The sequence below is a fragment of the Calonectris borealis genome, chromosome 3 (genome assembly GCF_964195595.1).
Source record: "Calonectris borealis chromosome 3, bCalBor7.hap1.2, whole genome shotgun sequence".
Lineage (NCBI taxonomy): Eukaryota > Metazoa > Chordata > Aves > Procellariiformes > Procellariidae > Calonectris > Calonectris borealis.
Genome location: NC_134314.1, coordinates 72,560,715 through 72,579,106, shown reverse-complemented (window position 1 = coordinate 72,579,106; position 18,392 = coordinate 72,560,715). Strand labels below are relative to the sequence as shown.

The window sequence follows — 18,392 nt, the reverse complement described above, 5'->3', positions numbered from 1 at the left end:
TTTGACATCTCCCATGATAGCTACAGACCGGAAAGTTGAACTGCACCTGTGAAATGTATATTCTAGGTTTTATTGTTTCCCAGTACTGAAAACTAGATTGTGTCTACTCAGATGGGATTAGCAAAGTATAGTCACCTGTTCTTCCTCTTTTTTCAACTCCTGTTGTTCGAGGTGTTTTCCAAAATTCTCACACCCTTTGGTATTACAAAGGTCACCACTGGCACTTAGTTTAAATCATGTAATGAGACCAAGCCAGTCTGGTGATTTAACAATTAAAAAGAACTAATTTTAAGTAGTCCTCTGCTGTAATCACTTTACTTTCTCTAGAAGTGGTTATTCCCATATATATATATATATATATATATGCACACATCATCTTTGCCTGATACGGTGTTTCTTAGGGAACTTTACTTACTCAGGTGTCAGTGGATCTAGTTAATTGTAACCAAGAGGGCTAATATGGCAGCACTCAAATGTGTTTTTATTCGCCATAGTCATACAATCTTTTGGGATTTCTCCATGTTGTAATTTGTCATTGAAATGACTGGATGATGCTCCTGATGCTCTTCCTAGCATGGCTTACTGGGAAGGATCAAGTTTGTTGCATGTTGAGCACACATATTTGCTTTACATAGTCTGCTGCTGCCATCATCTCCGGTTTCTGGGCTGTAATTGAGGCTCTGTGCTTTCCTGTGTTAACATGTCAGGCTGTCTGACCAGCAAGGCAAATCTCGTGTGAAAGTTATGAAGCTTTTAAACAAAATGGCATAGTGAAGATCAAGAGCACAAAGTAGGACTTGCTCCCAGTATTTGAGGAATGGCCCTTCTGGAGGAAGAATTGGTAAGAAATAAACAGGTTTCAGAGGAAATGAAGGGTGCCTTGTCCCTGACCAAATGCAAGGCAGTTGGAAGGGGTTCACCCGAGACCTCTCCTCTCCAAAGATCACAAAACCTGCTCTGCTTTCAGCAGAACCTGAGCTGCTGGCATAGCTTGGACACCTCCTGCTCACCGGGAGACCCAAGCACTGGACAAAGCAGGAGGATTATGTACCCACAAACATCAGATACTTCAGGTATTCCTGTTGCTGAAACAGCACATGAGAGCAATGCCTTTATCCTCTGGATTTATTCCCTCAGAGGCGTGTTTCCAGCACTGTCCGATATATTGGACACTCATCAAGAATGGGAACAGCCCTGGGAGCCTCTGACATCAGGAGTGAGCTGGAGGGAAGGATTTCTTCTGGCTGAGGAGGTGATTTTGTACAAGAGGCAGCGAGCGAGAATCCTCTGCCAGGGTTTCTGTTGAAAGCCCAAGGGGGAAAGGAAAATCAGGATGTAGGCTTTGGCCAAGGAAGCAATTACTCCTGGAAATGGATTTGAGTGGGCTGGGATGGAGGGAGGTGTTTTGGAACAAGTCACCTGGAATTTGTAGCCCTGTTTTTTCTCTCCCCTTTTATCTCCTCCGTGGTTGGTTGTTTTGGGGTTTTTTGGGGGGAGGTTGTTTGGGTTTTGGGGGTTTGTTTGGTTTTTGTAGCTTTTTTTTTTTGTAGTATTTTATCAATTTACCTATCTAAGGCAGAAAACAGCTCTGAATGCCCTGTGAAACATCATGCTGTGTTGTGCATGGTATGAAAAAATAGTACACTGAACTAACACCATCTAACGTGCTACCTCAGAGAGAGATGTATTTTTTAAAGTAAAATTTAAAAAATTGATCCCATTGTGCTGTTATTAGGGGGACCATTTTCTTCTGCTTCAAGTATGGTTTTGTAAACTCTAGGAGGAAAATGAGTTGAGACAACTCTGCTGAGAGGAACTGCAGTCATATATGAGTCACAAATGTTTTACTTAATCAGGGAAATTGCTCATTCTTTTACAGATTACATCTGTGCCTAAATATTTTATTTAATAACTAGCAAAATGCTGGTTCTGGGTCTTCAGTGCTTCAGCATGTCACTAACAGCAACATTTGAGTTCCAGTGGTATTACAATGACCCGTTCACCAAGAACTTGGCCAACCAAGCATTGACCAATTCCTCTCGTCCCTTGCTTCCTTTGGGATATGCACCCACGGGTCTCTCCAAAAGCTGTACTGGTCAGATGTGGACTTTTTTGTGGGTTTGGGTTTTTTCCGTAGGGTGCCCAGGAGATCACTTTCGAATTCAGACTACTTCCGCTCAAGATGAGTAAATTGTAGGGTCCTGGTAATCCCTCAGAGAATGTAACAGGGCACAAGCTACTTCTGCCTCATTTGAGCACCTGGCAGCAAGGTCAATTAGGATTGTATAATTGATATTCAGTACTTCTATAACTTCATCCAGATGCTGATAGCAGAAGAGCAATGTCTGTGCATTTTGTTGTTGTAAATCCTTTCACAATATCGAACAATTGCCAAGAATGTGGAAACATTAAAGTAAGAGACAATGATAATAGAATAATTGATGCCAGATGGACTTCTGCACCTGATATCAGTCAGCATGCCAGTGAAACAGAGCCATTTATTGCAAGGAATACTACAGCATATGTCGGAGTAGCATCAGCATCATTTCAAACGTTATTTTGATCATTTTGAAAGCTGCTAATGTGTTGAGTTTCTTACTGTGATTGTTCTTATACATTGCAACAAGATCCTTTTTTGTTAAAGATTTCCTGAGAAGGAAATACGATCTTCACTCTCCCTACCTCCTCTGGCTATCATCAGGTTTGGCAAATTTTCATTAAAACTTACAAGTAAACCGTTATTTAAACACTGGCTAAAGATCGTTGCTTAGCTGCTTTTAGAAATCCTTGTATTTTTCAGGCAATGAAACTTAATGAGATAATATTTTCTTAAGCATTATGTAGCTATTAAAGTAGATTTTTAGAAATTATTGCCATTTCCAAGGCTGAATTTATTAAAGGTTGATATTTTTCCAAGAAAGCCCCAACTTGCCTCCATTGTGCATCTGCTTTTCCTAATGTGAGTTTGAGGTTTGTTTGCTTTTAAGAGGTGGTGAAAGGTCACTTGAGCGTCAGTTCAGTCTTTGGTATGGTGGTGTTCCCCTTTCTAATAGGTGGGGTGGGGGTGGGGGTGTATAGGCTATATTGTGCATATTTTGTTTTGGCCATTTCATTCTGTTGTATTTCTTTTAATTAAGACAAACAATACTGTTCTCTTAATTATTCTTTTCTGACATTTTCATGTAATTTTTTTTCTTCTGTCACTCAAAACATGAGCTGCTTCTGAAGTGATAGAGCTCTGCAGAGTGGGGGAATTTTCTGGTTCTGTGGAACAAACTACGAGCTGATCCTGGAGATACTTAGGATATGCTGCCTAGTTTTTGTACACTAGCTTCCCTCTTCAGTGCACACTGAGTGTCTTTGTGCAGTGTAGGACAGTCCAGTTTGAAGATGAAATAGGTGACGACTCACTGGAAGTGTTTGCACAGTCGCATGCTTCAGAGTGCTGTAGTCCTACCCGCTACCTTCATTGCATGGATAGTCTTGTGAAAAATATCCAAGTATAGGTTTAAAATGGAGAGTACAGGGACCTTAAGGCATGCAGTAATAAGATCTGCACTCACTTCTCCAGTCATGCAGTGCAGTAAGGTGACTGTTACTCTCTCTCTCCCGCCCCATGGATTGCAGTTCCCCTGGTGCCAGCTCCCAGTGCATGGCCAGCACCACAGGTATCAGTGGGAGTGATCTGACACTGGAGATAAAGAGTGCCTAAAGGCAGGCAAGGCTGGAGACCTGGAGGGATTTCTTCAGAAGAAGAGAGGAAAGCTCTTCCTTTCAGCTTCACATGTGTTGAGACTGACAGATGCACTGCAGGGGAGCAAATTTCTGGTAGTGGATCTGTCTTTCAGAGCTGTAACCCACACTAGAAAACGTTATTGAAACTCTGAAGCATAGCTCCTTCGTGCCGCGCCTCAGGATTCCAACACATTCTGGCACGTTGAACATAATGGATGCAGGTTTATAGTGCTATTCTTGAGTTTCCTCTTGTATTGTTTCTTGCTGAGGGAGTATGGGATGTGCAGTTCAACCCATCAGATTTTATTAAGGAGTTATCTGCAGTCGTGTGTATGCTAGATTCTCTTGAGAAACAACATCTGTTTTCTGCAGTATTTCAAGTTTGAAATGGTTGTGGGTTGTCTTAACTTGTTTAATTAACAAAAGGATACAATTAGATAATGTGATTTACTTGCACTTCTTGTCAATGCAACATTAACTCCATAAGCCACAGAATAGGGAGGTTTCCTCAATAAGCTGTTTGCTGATTTTTTTGGTATCTTCTAATTGTCTGTTTTCCCTACTTCGTGTAAGTATGGTTTCCTCTGCTTTTCTTTCTCTGTATAGAAACTATGCTATGCCTGTAAAACAGACGCATCTTGTCTTGTAGGTGAAAAAGACACTAAACATGAGTTGCATGTAGTCTGTAGTCTGGACCATCTGTTTTGCAAATCATGCCATTGTGCTAACCCAGATAAGGTGATCTCAGGTCCTATTAGGATTTTTCATATCGATAAATAAAAAAAAAAATAAATATATGTATGTATGTATACACACTTGAAGGGAAAGGTAGGATATGTCAACCACTGATAGGCATTTGTATGATAAAAAAGGAAGCTAAGCAGCATAGTTCCTCTTGAGACCATAACAAACCTGGCTAGCAGAGTCTTAGCGCTTGACTGTGCAACTGTTATGTAGACCTTATGACCAACTAAAATTACAAGTCAACACGTAACTGTAATTTTAATGAAACTCCAGTGAAGCTCAACTTAGTCACTCTTCCAGTGACAGTGGATGTGTTCTTGGAGGTGTGGAACAGCGCTTTCGTATAGCTTCCTTAAAAATAACTGGCATCCTCCTTTTGTAAGGAAGCTCCTTATGGTTTTTTTTGTTTAGTCATGTAAGTAACCTTCTGGAAGATCATAAATGCCTAGTATAAATAACAGTAGTCTTCAGGCTTTCTTAACTAAAATTGTATTTTATGTTCCACCAGTTGTGCATTTCTAGGAGCATAAACAATCCTCAGGATAGCTGACTGTAAGACTTGCTGCCTTTGCCTCCTAAACATGAGCGCCATAGTAATAAATAAATAATAGTAATAAAGTTTTTCACAGTGTCTTTCTGCAGTTGATTTGCTCTCATGGATGTGTAGACAGTTGCACAGTTTGCGAAGAAAATGGTTCATTCCAGTAAGTTCCTACAAAACTAGTTCCTCTTAATTCCTAAATGATATATTTTGGGCAGCAGCTGGATGAATTCTTCGTAAAACCTTCCCCCCAACCCCGCGTAAAGCATTCATATGAATTGCATTAAGTCTTAAGGTGCGAAGTTTATGCCTTATAAATTCCTTCTCCCAGGGAAAGTGTGATAGTAACAGTTTTGGTCAATTTAAGTACTGATTATTTCAGCTACCTAAATTCAGTTTGTGGTCTTAAGTGGATAATGTGTTGTCATTCACTGCTTTTTACCCTGCTCTTTTCTCGCAGCCACGCTGTGTGATGTTGCGTAGCTACCAATCTGTAATATTGTTGTTGTTATATTAGAGTGGAGAATTGTGCTGATCTCCATGCAATATATAGAGGGTGTATATTGTATGAGATGCCTGGCAAGCCGCTGTATGACTATAAATTTCTGTAGTTTTTTTCATGCTGTACATACCTGCCAATTATCAGTGATTTATGTTTTAGGCATATTTTCTCTTTCATTGCTCATTCTCCTTTTTTCAAGTTTTAGAAATGGAGTAATTCTAGTATGTAGTTATCTCGGAAAGCCTTGGAGAAGTGGTGGTAGTCTGCCAGCCACTGCGCAGGTACGGTATGTGCTGCAGCCGGAGGGCAGGTTAGCATCCCCGCCTCCGTGCGTAAAAATCTAGGCTCCGGTTACTTAGGGCAGAGAAAGGGGTGCTTCTGGGTCGTGCCTGCTGCGGGTAAGGCCAGCCTGTGAACTTGCTCGTTAATGCCTTCACTCAGCATTGCGGAAGACAGCAAGAGGGAAGAGGATCATTCTGAACCTGCAGCCATGTGGAAAGCCAGTCAGCTGAAGCCTCGATTCAGCCTCGCAGCGACTGAGCCCTCTTTTCTCTCCTGCGGTTTTGGCTGCAGGAAAGAAATGGAGGGCTGGCGAGGGAATAATCGGTAGTAATCTCCTCAGCCAGCCAGCCATCTCCTCCTATTGACCTTGAAGTAATGAAAAAGGGATAGATTCTGCTGCATGTTACCTCTGTGTGTCCAAGTAATGAAAGTGGAGAGAAATGATCGTAAATCTACATGGCTTTGCCTGTTTGGAAGTCTGGGCCATGGGGAAAATGACAGGATGTATTTTATTTTCGCTCTGTAATTCACATAGGTATTCGTCCCAAACTGTTTCCTCTGTGGATTTTTTTGCCCTGTACTTCATTTTACGCAGCAGTAATTTTAATTCAGTTTAACTCATTCCCTTTGTTGACATAAATTTTCAATATGAGAATAGTTGTATTCCCTGAACTGGCAATAAACTGGTTTGATATTCACATTTTATAGATGTAATAGATTTCCATTAGTTAATACAATGGAGTTACACCAGTGTAGAACTGAGCCTATGAAAAAAAACAAACCCAAAAGACACATATAGGACTTTTTTTTAACATTTCTTTTAAAAAAAATACGGAAAAACTCCCCTAACCTGATTCTTGTTTTTATTATACAGGGAAAATGAAAACTGGCCAAGCTTGTAGATATATTCTTAAAAAAAAAGGAGGGGACACCTGGAATTTGGGAGTTTATTTTCAGATGTAGAACCACCATATACAGAGTAACCAGAAAGTTGTCTTTGGCAATTTGTTCATTTCCCTCCCAGCGAAATGTAATTCATTAAGGCAGTTTCTTGTCAAGCGTTAACTCATAAACTGGGGTGAATCTGAGACAGAAAATAATTCAGTAACCCTAATAAAGTAGTAGTCCAACTAGTGTGGCCAACAGATAAAGAATATTAACAAGGTGTTTTAGTACTTAGCTAAGATGCCAAGGCAATGTCAGCCAATAAAATGATGTCATGCAATCAGTGGCAGGGTTTGGTCAATGCAAACTGACAGTTTTGTCTTTTAATCCTACTGCGTGCAATAATAAAAGATCAGGAAGGACCATATTTAAAAACAGAGGAAATGTACTGGGTCCCCTAGAAGAGCTTGTTGCATTGTTTTTTCTCAGAGCTAGATCTCAAGTGAGATAATGGCTGCACTGGTACTGAGCTCCCCGAGGTCCTTTCCCCCTTCCCAACGTGGGATTAACCTCTGAAATGGCAGCAGAACTCTCCGGAGTAAATGGGACTGTGGTGGAGAGATCTTACAGTTTGCTTGTATTCCCACGGTGGAAACATTACACGAGCGTTCAGAGCGAAGCTGAAGCGTAAGGGAGATGCTTACTCAGTACTCACTGAACATGCAGCAGAACAGGTTGACTTACAAAGCAATACAGCCTGCTCCAGCCCGAGGGGGGCCTGTAAATCTGGCTCTCTGGAGGAGCTAAGATGGCGGTCACATATTTTTTCTTTTTTGAGGCCAATTAGCCTGTGGGAGCTTGCCTTTGGCCAGAGAAAACACCATAGCTGAGCTGTGCTCCTTGGGGAATTAGGGAGGATGGAGGGAGGAAGCCGCCCGGCCCTGTGCTCTCTGCTGGGAGGTGATGGCTGGCCACGGCGTCCTCTGGCTGCTCCCCTGCAGCCAGTGGCCTGGTGGTGATCTGGTCATGCGGTAAGCAGATTTAATTCATCAGGCGACAAACCCTGGCCACAAAAACGTGTATTTTCATCAGTTCAGTGTGTTGAACGAGGTTGCTTGCAGTAAGATGAGTGCCATAGCCAGCTCTAAGGGGGAATCATCCCAGGGACTCACAGGGTGAAACTGTCCCCTTTCAGCAACGGGTTTCAGCTCACATCATGAAAACATACCCTAATCTGACCCTTTCTTTAGGTTATTGTGTTTGGAGTGTTTCTGGTACACAAGTCAGTGTGATTTGATTTTTTTTTTTCCTATGCAGCCATGTTTGAAGGTTACCTCCTGGGGTCAGATTAACCACCAACTTTAACGACCTCTGCTGACTTGCCCCAGCTAAAATGTTGTTCCTCAAGATCTAGCATCTGTTAGATAAGTTTTAATGCTTAAAGGCTCTTAGCCAACAAACAGTTGAGCTAAGCTGAATTCCAGGTTTGTTTCCAGAGTCTGTAATGTCTTTCATCTCTTTGGGTATTAATATAGAGCCTAATATAGCAGGGCCATCCTCCACCTCTGAGGTTAAGATATCGAAAGGGTTTATGGAGTCCTTAAGGCCAAATGCTATTTTTAGAGTGCCTTGAATTAGTGGAAATACGGTGAGTTATTCAGGGCTTCTAACTAGTTATCTTAGGAAGACTTAGGATGTGAATCCGAAGTGGTTCAGGTTGATCCAAACCGGTCCTGCCTTAAAACTGCCCCACAGTCGCAGCCTTTACCCTGTGCCAGTGCTGGCACTGGGGCTGGGGAAGCCTCTCCTGGCTCAAGTTCTGAAACAGGAGAAGATGAGGCAGATCAAAACATAGCATTATTCTGCTGAACCTGCTCTCTAGACACCTCCTTCGCAAGGGAGAAGGGGGGAGTCCTGAGGCAGGGGAGGTGAGAAGCTGGGGTACCTCTGATTTAAAGTGGTTTAAGCCATCGTGGACCAGCACCTCAAGATTTCCACATCACCCACGTGTCTTTAATTGCTGCTAAAATGCCAATTGTAAATAATAGTATAAGTAGCATAAGCAGAGCTATAGTTAACTGTGTAATTTAAGTCCATTAAACTATTTACATGTTTAAAAGCATGCAGATGCTGGTGTCTTATGCTAGACCAGGATCTTAATTATGCATAGTTTGAGATAATTGTGTTGCTTTAGCTTCATATCTCAACCTGGTAATTCTAATTACTAAATTAGGATTCAACTGTAATCCGTGTATGTTTAGTTGAACTATTTCAACTTGTTCCTTACATTAAGTAATCAGTCATTAAAGTGTTGCGATTAATTCTGCTCCTATATTCTGGTTTTCTGTGGGAGAGGTCTGAGTTCAACACATTCATATCACCAGGTGAATTCAGGCAATTATGTCCTTGCCCTTTGCTGTGTGGTTTTTCCCAGTAGATATAAATGGATAAATGTTCTGGATAAATATTCTGAGGAACAAATAAGTCCCAAAGCGTCTTCATTTTGTTAAGGAGTTTTTTCTTAGGATGCTGTGCTAACCTGTGTTTTGTGGCTTTTATTTTCTCTTTTCTGTCTTTTAGAAGCGTACACTTAAAAATGAATCGAAAAAGTACCAAGCTTGACATTTTTGACAGAAACAAAAAGATCACATCTGTAGTTGCGTCCATGATGAACAATCCAGCCTTTCTCTTAATCTAAGGTTTACATGGGTGGAGTGATTATCTGCTTACAGGTGCAGGAGCGTGACTTCATTTTATTGTTCCCACAGATGAGCACCATGCCAGGACTGCCCACGAGGCCGTGCTTCTATGACATTGACCTCGACCCCGTCACAGAGCAAGTGAAAGGATTGTTTTGAGAGTGACGTCCAAATTCAGGTCGGTCAACAGTCTTTATTTTCCTGTTCCAGCTTGGAGGAGGATGTTGTCTCTAGTATGTACATAAAAAAGGTCGTCAGGAGTTTATCTAGGCCCTAGTTTCATTGAGGACTTCACACAATTTGCAGGGATTTGGGGGAATATTTCATAATGTGCACTTTATGGGTTCTCACTTGCTGAATGGTGGCCGGCACCATTGCTGGTGTACACTGATGGTGCACATTGAAGGGGCCTTTTGGATTTCCTGGCTCTGTCAGTTCGGCATGAGGAGGAGCTGGCTCTGCAATTGTACCGCTCTTGGCTATGGAAAAAGTCAGTCTGAAGAAATCACGCCATGTTAGTCGCCTCAAAAGAAATAATCTAGTTCATCTTTGATGCTACTCTCACGTGGCAGTGTAGCAGTTTCTGTCATTACCTAGGGGACATGTTTCTCAGTTTGTTCATGAGCTTTGCTTTGTTTTTTCGTTTTTTGTTTCCTGATTGCTGTCATCTCTCTCAAATGGTAATAAGCATTTCATGAACACAAATCTGTCCTCTTAGCCTGTCTGGTTTTCATGCTGGGTTCTCTCCCTTTTCCTTGAAGGTTGCATTCCCCCGCCACCTCCTCCCCTTCTCTAAGCACTTAATCTTCTTGGTGTCCTGCTATTATTTTGTGTAGCACATGTTCCTCACCTAAAAATCCCAGTCGTTACGAAAATATTCCATGCTACTCCATTTTAACCTTGTAACATAATAAGTGGAGTAAGAGAGGATGTAACCCTGACGGAAACAAACCACGTGCGTCTGTGATGGGACTCTCTCCTCTCATCACTTAACTCTCTCCCTTCCCGCAATAAATCGTTCTGGAGAGTAAAACAGTTGCTTTTACACAGAACAACAATATTACTATGAGCTAATAGGACTGTGATGGGACCCCAGGTCAGCCACAGCTTTGAGGTGGATGCGCCCAGATGCCTGAGCCCTGCTCTAGCAATCCTTGCCTACTCTGGTTTGAGAGAAACGGTTTTCATTTCTGTTTCTGTGTTTTGACGGATTGTTTGGAGGAGGGGAGAGGTTTGCACAACCCCACGAGATTACTGTTCAGGCCAAATTAACTGTTCACTTGCCCATACTTGAATGTCACAGCATAACATCTGGTGAGAGCAGATTCTGCCATTTCATGGTACCAGTCAAGACAAGTAAAAAGCAGTTAGCTTGAAGTTAACCAGCATGCACAGGTAATTACCAGCTTATATGCAAACCATCACTGACTGTTCTGTTGCTGGGTAGTGTTAGGCATACCACTTCTTGGCATATATCCCATTTTTGTTACTGATATGCATTATATATCTGATGGCTTCATGCATACATATTGATTCATCATGTGTCAGTCGTGTAATTACTTCTGAATCATTTGAAGTGACTATAGAATCCTAATGTAAAATCTATATGCAGATTCACATAGTCTGCTTAATCGGGTGTTTACTGCCTAGTCTTACACAAATCCATCCAAACCATGGATTGGTGAGTTTTGAAGAACAATGATAATTAAGCAGATGAAATATTCCATTCCAACTGTGTGAAGGTCTTTCATATGAAGTTGTGCATGAAATGAAAATGTTAAACTTGGCTTTTAGTCAGTGATCGTGTTTTCTCAGATGTAAAAAGATACGCTAACGAAGTCACAAAAACATAAGTCAGATAGGAAATAGTCTATATATTCAACTGTTAATTATTTTAATTTCATTATGGAGGTATTGGTGGCATCAGACAGATAAATGATTCAGTAAGTTTAAGTCTTTTAAGGAAAAAAACCAGGTTGATCATATATATTTTTCATCAATATAGGCACATACTCACCTGTGTTCCTACCTCTAACAATCTAAATAAATGCCTTGAGAGTATTGGAATACCCAGTGAGCACCACACAAGGTAGTCAGTGTTCATCAGCTCTAAAATTCATCCGGTTCGTGTGCTAGATTTGTACATTTCTCGTTTTGGATGAAGAGAGAAACAATATTCCTGTATAATCTTTACTCCCAACTTTCTGTAGAGAAGTTTAGTATTATTCTTTGCTTTCACACATTCACTGAAGTGAACCCACAGTGTAGTTGATACTGCGCTTTGAGGTATTTGTGGGTTTGCTTCTATGATGGCAGATTGAGGGATTTTTTTTTTTTTTGGTTGGTTTGAATTCTTTTCTTAGGGTTTTAGTGTACAATGTAAAATTTCTAGTAATATGATAATGTGCCAAATCATTAGGACTGATTCAAATCTTTAAGATGTGGTAATTGAAAAATATTTAGAGGTTTGTGGAAGAGCTGCAGATGTTTCATTATAAACATGCGTGCAGAGCTGAGAACAGTTGTTGTAGTGTGCATTTTATATCCTCCTCTGCAATGCATAGCTTCACAAGACTTGTGAGAGATACAGGCAAGAGTTCCTGCTGCTAGGGTAGCTGCGTGGGGCTCTTACTGAGCTGAAACATTGGATGTCATTAGCCTCTCTGATTTTTCTCTACCACTTCACTGCATTAATGAAGCAGATGATAGTTCTCACAAAAATTTGCAGAATATTGGTCATTAGTATATATTCTAAAAAGTCATACAAGCAAAAACTTTGTCAAAAAAGTCAGCTCTGGTTTTTTTTGTTGACAAATACTTAATGCATGGAACACACGATATTACAGTCTCTCTGTAGGAGCAACTTGCTCTATTACAAAACTGAAACAATAATATCTGGAAATGAACCCAAAGAAATCTGGCTAGTTCTTCACCACTGGCCACTACCCTATTTAAATTATACTGCCCAGCTTACGCAATAGGAAAGTTGAAATTGTTGCCTTAGGAGGTATCTGTAAGAGAGCACCAGTCAGAATAAGACTTACCTGGAGACAAGTCTGCCAGTAGGAAGAAATTTTTTTTTTTAAGAAAGGTATTATTTGCAGAGGGAGGGCAATTTATGAACCTGACCCATTCTGCAAAAGTAAAGTCTGTTAAGGACCCTTGAGCTCTAAGGATCCCTCTAATTAATCAGCGGCAGCAGCAGGTGCCTGCTCTTACTGTGCCAATTTGGCTTTGGGTATTTGGGTTGATGGTGGGGGGTGGTTGTTTTCCTCTGTTGGTTGTCACTTAGTAAGGCCACAGCTGTCCACAGGTGCAGATATATTCTTGCACTCATCTCCTCTTCAAAATTGGCAGAGCATCAGAATGATTGTAATACACAGCACGGGTATTTTGCCACCCTCAGAGCTCTTCTGAATGTGAGAGGAACCCCAGAGCTTTGACTGTGAGCGTCTTCACGGCCGTAAAGAAGCCCATGAGGGGAGAACACCAAAACAGATGTCCTAATATTGCAAACTATTTGTCAGATGTTTTCACCTTAATTCATTCAGATACGGATAGAAGGTGTTTGAAGACCTTTCCTTTGCATCCACAAAATTGATCCTATGAAACAACAAACTGACTTTTAGTCTCATTCCACAGTATTGGGTTTCAGTCAGCAGCAATTACTACATCAATGTACAGTCTAAAGTCCATATGATACTGGAATACGAGTACAGATTTTTGTTTCTCACCTAGTAAGGTTACACAGATAATAAATGGGAGGCGCATGTGGCATAACTAAATGTTTTTGTTTATTGTGATTAAGGCAAAAAGATCCAATTTCACTAAAACACTGCTTTTAGGCTGTGACGCTTCTTTTTTTTTTTCTTTAAAGAAAGCAAAGATGTCTTTTTTCAATGTATAAATTCTTTATCTTTCTCATTTTAGAGGTCTGGAAATTAAGAACTGCAACTTTCCTGCTTCCTGCAAGTAGGAGACAAAAATGAATCTGAAATATTCCTGTTATGTGTCTCTGGAGGAATGTCAAGATAGACCAAAGAGCAAAAGTTTACTCTTTCTTCAAACTAGTTTTTATGATGAAATATAGCTGTAAGGTTAAAAAAAAAAAAAAAAAAAAGCACAAGCTGAAGTTTTTCTTGCTGTAGTGCAGAAAGCTTTCTACTGCTCTACTGGGACTTCTACTTGTTTGTGGATAAAACGACATTGAAAAAGAGAGAAATTTTTCACCTTAGAGTCTTCATCTTTTCTCAAAGGAGTTTACAGAAGTATTTCCCTTATCTTGGCCATCTAAAAACTTGCATAAACATGATTATACTGTGTGATCAAGCCTATTTCTCTGTGAAAAATACAGTTTCGCTCCTGGCATTCAGGAGCTGAAACTACACGCAGATTAACTGCACATTTTTGAGTTATCATCAAGCGTTGCTCTGGATGCATTTGGGCAACAGCCAAGCTTCAAGCAAGGAAGATATTAAGCAGAGAAAGAACAGAGCATGTGTTTTGTAAAAGGTTTTTAATACATAATTTGTTTCCTTGTTGGGCAAAGATCTTTTGAAACCCTTAAGCCATAGCTGTCTCATATCCATAGGTCTCTTTATCCAAAGCGTATTTTACAGGCTGTCCAGCTCATTATGTGTTTGTTGTGGTGAAGCTGGTTGTTCAGCGAGGGCACTGCTCCTTCTGAAGCCCTGTTTTGCTCCTGTTCACGGCTAATGAAGCCTCCTGCTGTGCTGGCTCCCGACCTAGAGTTCTTCTTGTCCTGTCCCTGGCAGTACGCAACGCCCAGTAACAACAGAGGAATGTCCATCAAGCAAGGATGCGACAGGGCAGAGCTTTGTTCTGCTTCATTTTGCAGGTTTTAACCACCATACTTGTAAAACTGGAGTGTGTTTTCTGTTTGAAGGGGGTATTCAAACAAGTTAAATCCTAAACTGTGTGCTTTAATTTACCTCAGTAACTTACTTTGTCCGGTTTTTCCTAAATCTGCAGCAAAACAAGCCTTAGGCACAGGATACGGCTCTCAGCTTTTCAAGCTGCTGCTCCTCAGGAAACTCTCACTGACTGACTGTTGGTTCCTTCAATAACAAAAAATGCAACAGAACAATAGGTTGAATCGAGACAATAGGCCATTGTGTTTTTAGGTAAAAAGCAGTGAAATAATGATGAGAGAGTTTATTTTCCTGGTGACGTTTTCCATCCTGTCGCTTTGCTCCGCTTACGCACATCTGTATGTTACAGGCTTCTGCAATGTAGTTTTGGTTCCCTTCTATGCAGTCACATTTGGAGACTTAATTATCTCAGGAACTGTGTTGTAATTGAGGGGTTTGTTTTGGTTTTTAAAATCATGCTTCGTTATTTATAAACTCCAAACTATAATTATGGACAGAAGAGCAAACTGGGGACAATTAAAATAATTATCTATGCCTTCCCTGGAGTAGCACGGAAATGTCTGTTGACTGCATTTCAGAACTGTTCTATTCATAGCGTGGTCCCCCAGCACTGTGGGGATTTCTGTGAAGATAAACATAAAAAATAGAGCTAGTTGATATTTTAGCCTGATTAGACGATAGAGCTCATAACGGCCTAGACTGGGATGCTTTGATTACACTGGGGTAAGACAAACATGATCAGTAGAAAGCAAGATTCAAGTGTGGCTCTCACAGCTACTGGGGAGAGAGATTTCTGATATTTTCTATTAAATTGTGCCCCGAAATACAACCACGTTATTCATATACATGACTGCGTTGTAATTTAGTCCTGCACACACTGATCTATCTAGCCTAGAAAAATCCAAAGACTTACAGAAGAAAATAAGTGTGGTTTCCAGCTATAGTTTGCCTAGTAGCATTCTTTCAAGAAAAATAAATGAGGCTTTCCCTCCATCTTGCCTGGAGAAATTTGCAAAACCATAACCGTGCCTTACTTGCGGTCACTGTAGTTGCGTTGGACCTATCTCCCTCCAGTGTGGGATACTAAACGTGGCACTAGCTGTCTGCCTGTAAAGCTTCCATATGGGATATGGATGTCTGTGCAACAGGTTTTATAAGTAATTTCAAACTACTGCTTGATGCCTACACACTTTCTATGTTGTAGTCTCCGTATTGTCCCTTCAGGCCACGTGTGCTGGGGCCGTTTATCTGACCCATCAGTCCTTCCCTAAAACACCATTCCAGCTCAGTTAGTTGAGAGTTGACAAACATCCTGTAATTTTTTTCTACTGTCATGTGCACAGGATTTGTTATATTGTTTTGATAGCTTCAATAATTCAAGGAAAGCTGGAATGACCCTCTCTTGTTTTTGTCATAGTTAACCAGATTGGGGGGGTGAAAAGCCATCTGCAAAATCCCTTGAGCTATTACATTTTTGGGTCTTTCAATTCATTTTTAGTAGAAGATTTCTTAAAAATAATCCATGTTGCATGCAGATTCTGTCTCATAATCCAAAGGGACTGAATTATTGGCCATCGGCTGAGCTGCAGAAACTATCACAATAAAGTTCCCTTGGGCCACCCTAGTTCCGAGGCCAAATGCCTTCATCAAGAAGGGTTTACAATGAAATCCTTTTAAGGTAAGTGTTATTGCTAGGTGCGTCACTTGTTGCTACACAGATGCAACTGCAGGTGAGGGACTCCTGCCTTTGCATCTGCGCTGAGCAGTTTGTGACATGGCAGAACAGCAGCTTTATAAGGCAGCTTCCCGTGCTTACCCCTGCGTTTGCTAAAGCATGTTAAGAACCACGCCATTGTTTATTATCAGAAGATCTGCTTTTTGTAGTGACTGAACACTTTGTTATTGCTACTGCTGAACTACAGAAAACCGGCAACACTGAAATACATCAGACTACATACAATAGGTTTCTTCGTTTGTATTTTAAAATTCAAAATCCCAGAACTTCCCAGTTGCCATGAACATGAAAATAAAGTGTATGTGTGTACTGATGTTCAGTTTGCAAAAGTGGTGCCTGTCTCAAGTCTGAACTCATTAATAAAGTGCATCCGTTATTTAATACTGTTCTCTCTTTATCTACCATCTTGTCTGTTTAGTGACCATTTTTTTCCTCTTAAGTCTCTTAACACATTTGGTCCCTGCCTGTTGCCATAAGGGGCTGTGCACAGGAGGTTTGTCCACAGGACCTTCTCCATCAGTGCAGTCCTTTTGAAGTTGGTTTGTGTGTGAAGGGAAGGACATGCCAGACTAACATCCTGTCCTTGTCCCAAAATATCTTACTGTTGCCTTTGGTCCTTGGCGTGGAAGGCTGGACCAGATGCAAGGGTCAGTTGGACGCTTTCCACTTCTTGGTTGGCGGCCGGATTTATGTGAAAAAGTATCGGGTACAAGAACATATACCTGTGAGCTTCTCGGGGTGGGATTTAAATACAAGCAATGCAAAAGCTTCAGGAACTATAGATGTTAAATCAACTGGACCATAACACAGCAGAAAGCATCCCAGGAGCACAAATAAACAAAATGGGGAAGCAGGAGGCAGGGTGGGGGAAGAAATCGAGCGTTTCGGGCACATACTGGACATTGCTTCTGTTTTCTCCATACCTAGATGAAGTCTTAACCATATGATTTGGATTAGTACTGGGTTTTTAACATGCTTCTCATGGCTAGATTTCCAAACAGCTTTTCAGCTTCTCTACAACGTTTCAGCGAGGAACTTGCCCATACGTTACAGATCTCAAGCACTAGGTTTGCGCTCCAGCGGTACTTGGGTCTGCCCTGCTGATGGCCACCCAACCAGCCAGAGCGAGCACGGGAGGCAGGGGAGCTCTCTCCCCTCCACTGAATTATTGGGGTGGCAACAGAAGGTAACCAGTTTCACTGCTTTTAACTTGCAGTTTTTCATAGAATATTCTTTTGAGAAAATATTTCAGAGAAAAGTTTTAAGGCCAAGCTAGGATCCCCTGCTCGAGAGGGTTAAAATGGAAACACCAAAAGCCCCTTCAAGCATTTGTCCCAGAACTGCTGCGCTATACATGTTGCCTTACACTGTGGGTTTAAGGCCAGAATGTTTATGTAAAGTAAGCCAAATTCAAATACTTCCCCAAGTGTGGTCGTAGTAATATTTCCCTGCTCCATGCACTTGAGTGTAATATATTACATATACATGAGGGAGTATATATTTGTGCATGCAGTTTTTATGCAAGATCTTCAATATTTGCTTCCCAAGTAAACTTTTTAACTTAAACCTTTGAGTAACAATTAGGAAGAGAGCTAGACTGCTACATGCCAGCATAGGCTCAACTGGACAAGACCCTGAAGAACCTTTTTAAGTCAACCCTGCACTGCATTGGGGGATCTTCAGGTCCCTTCCAAGGTCAACTGTTCTGCGCACCTATGAACTGCAATGCTGGTAGAGGTGGTGCTGGGGAAGCACAGAGCTGAAATACACACACACGCTCTACAGGGACTGTAAGAACTTTTCTTTGCAGAGTACTAATAAAAAAAAGGACGTATCAAATACAACTCAAGCTCACTTTTATGCAATACACTAAATCAAGATTTAAGTTATGACATTTTAAAAGCCAAGTTGTTTCCCACTGGGCAATTCCCATCATGGTATTGCAACTCAATTACCATCAACATCTGGTCAAAGTTAGATTCCTAATGCCAGAGAAGACTTTCAGCTTTGCAGGACACAACCTGTTAGCTGCCCATACAACACAGCACCTGCATGTTCCCATCACATGCACAGTTTATATTTATTCTCCAGAAAAATTTAAATACGGCTGTATTTATACCAAACATGTATTATATACATGATATGAAACTATGCCACTATTCTAGGATGTTGTTTCATTTTTGCCCAGAGGCTCGAGGGGAAGTCCGAGAGGAGAAGAAAGCCTCATGTCTGACTTGTGGCAGCAGACCAGCTCCTACAGAGCTTTCGGTCAGCCAAAGTCTCTGCAAGGAGACAACGTCCCTGTATTTGCTGGTTCCACGGCTTGGCCAATACACATATTCCCACCCAGCTCCAGCTTATCTGGAGCACGTATCAT

General features: G+C 41.2%; 1 protein-coding gene across 1 annotated transcript in view; it reads left to right on the top strand.

The window, feature by feature from the left end:
- MTHFD1L (methylenetetrahydrofolate dehydrogenase (NADP+ dependent) 1 like) overlaps nt 1–16,396 on the top strand; it is a 141,232-nt gene extending 124,836 nt beyond the window's left edge. Inside the window, exons 20-21 of the mRNA XM_075146175.1 lie at nt 9,458–9,566; nt 13,319–16,396. Coding sequence (XP_075002276.1) covers nt 9,458–9,547 — 90 coding nt within the window. The 3' untranslated portion in view covers nt 9,548–9,566; nt 13,319–16,396. The remainder of the gene's footprint in view (nt 1–9,457; nt 9,567–13,318) is intronic.
- Nucleotides 16,397–18,392: the final 1,996 nt, after the last annotated feature.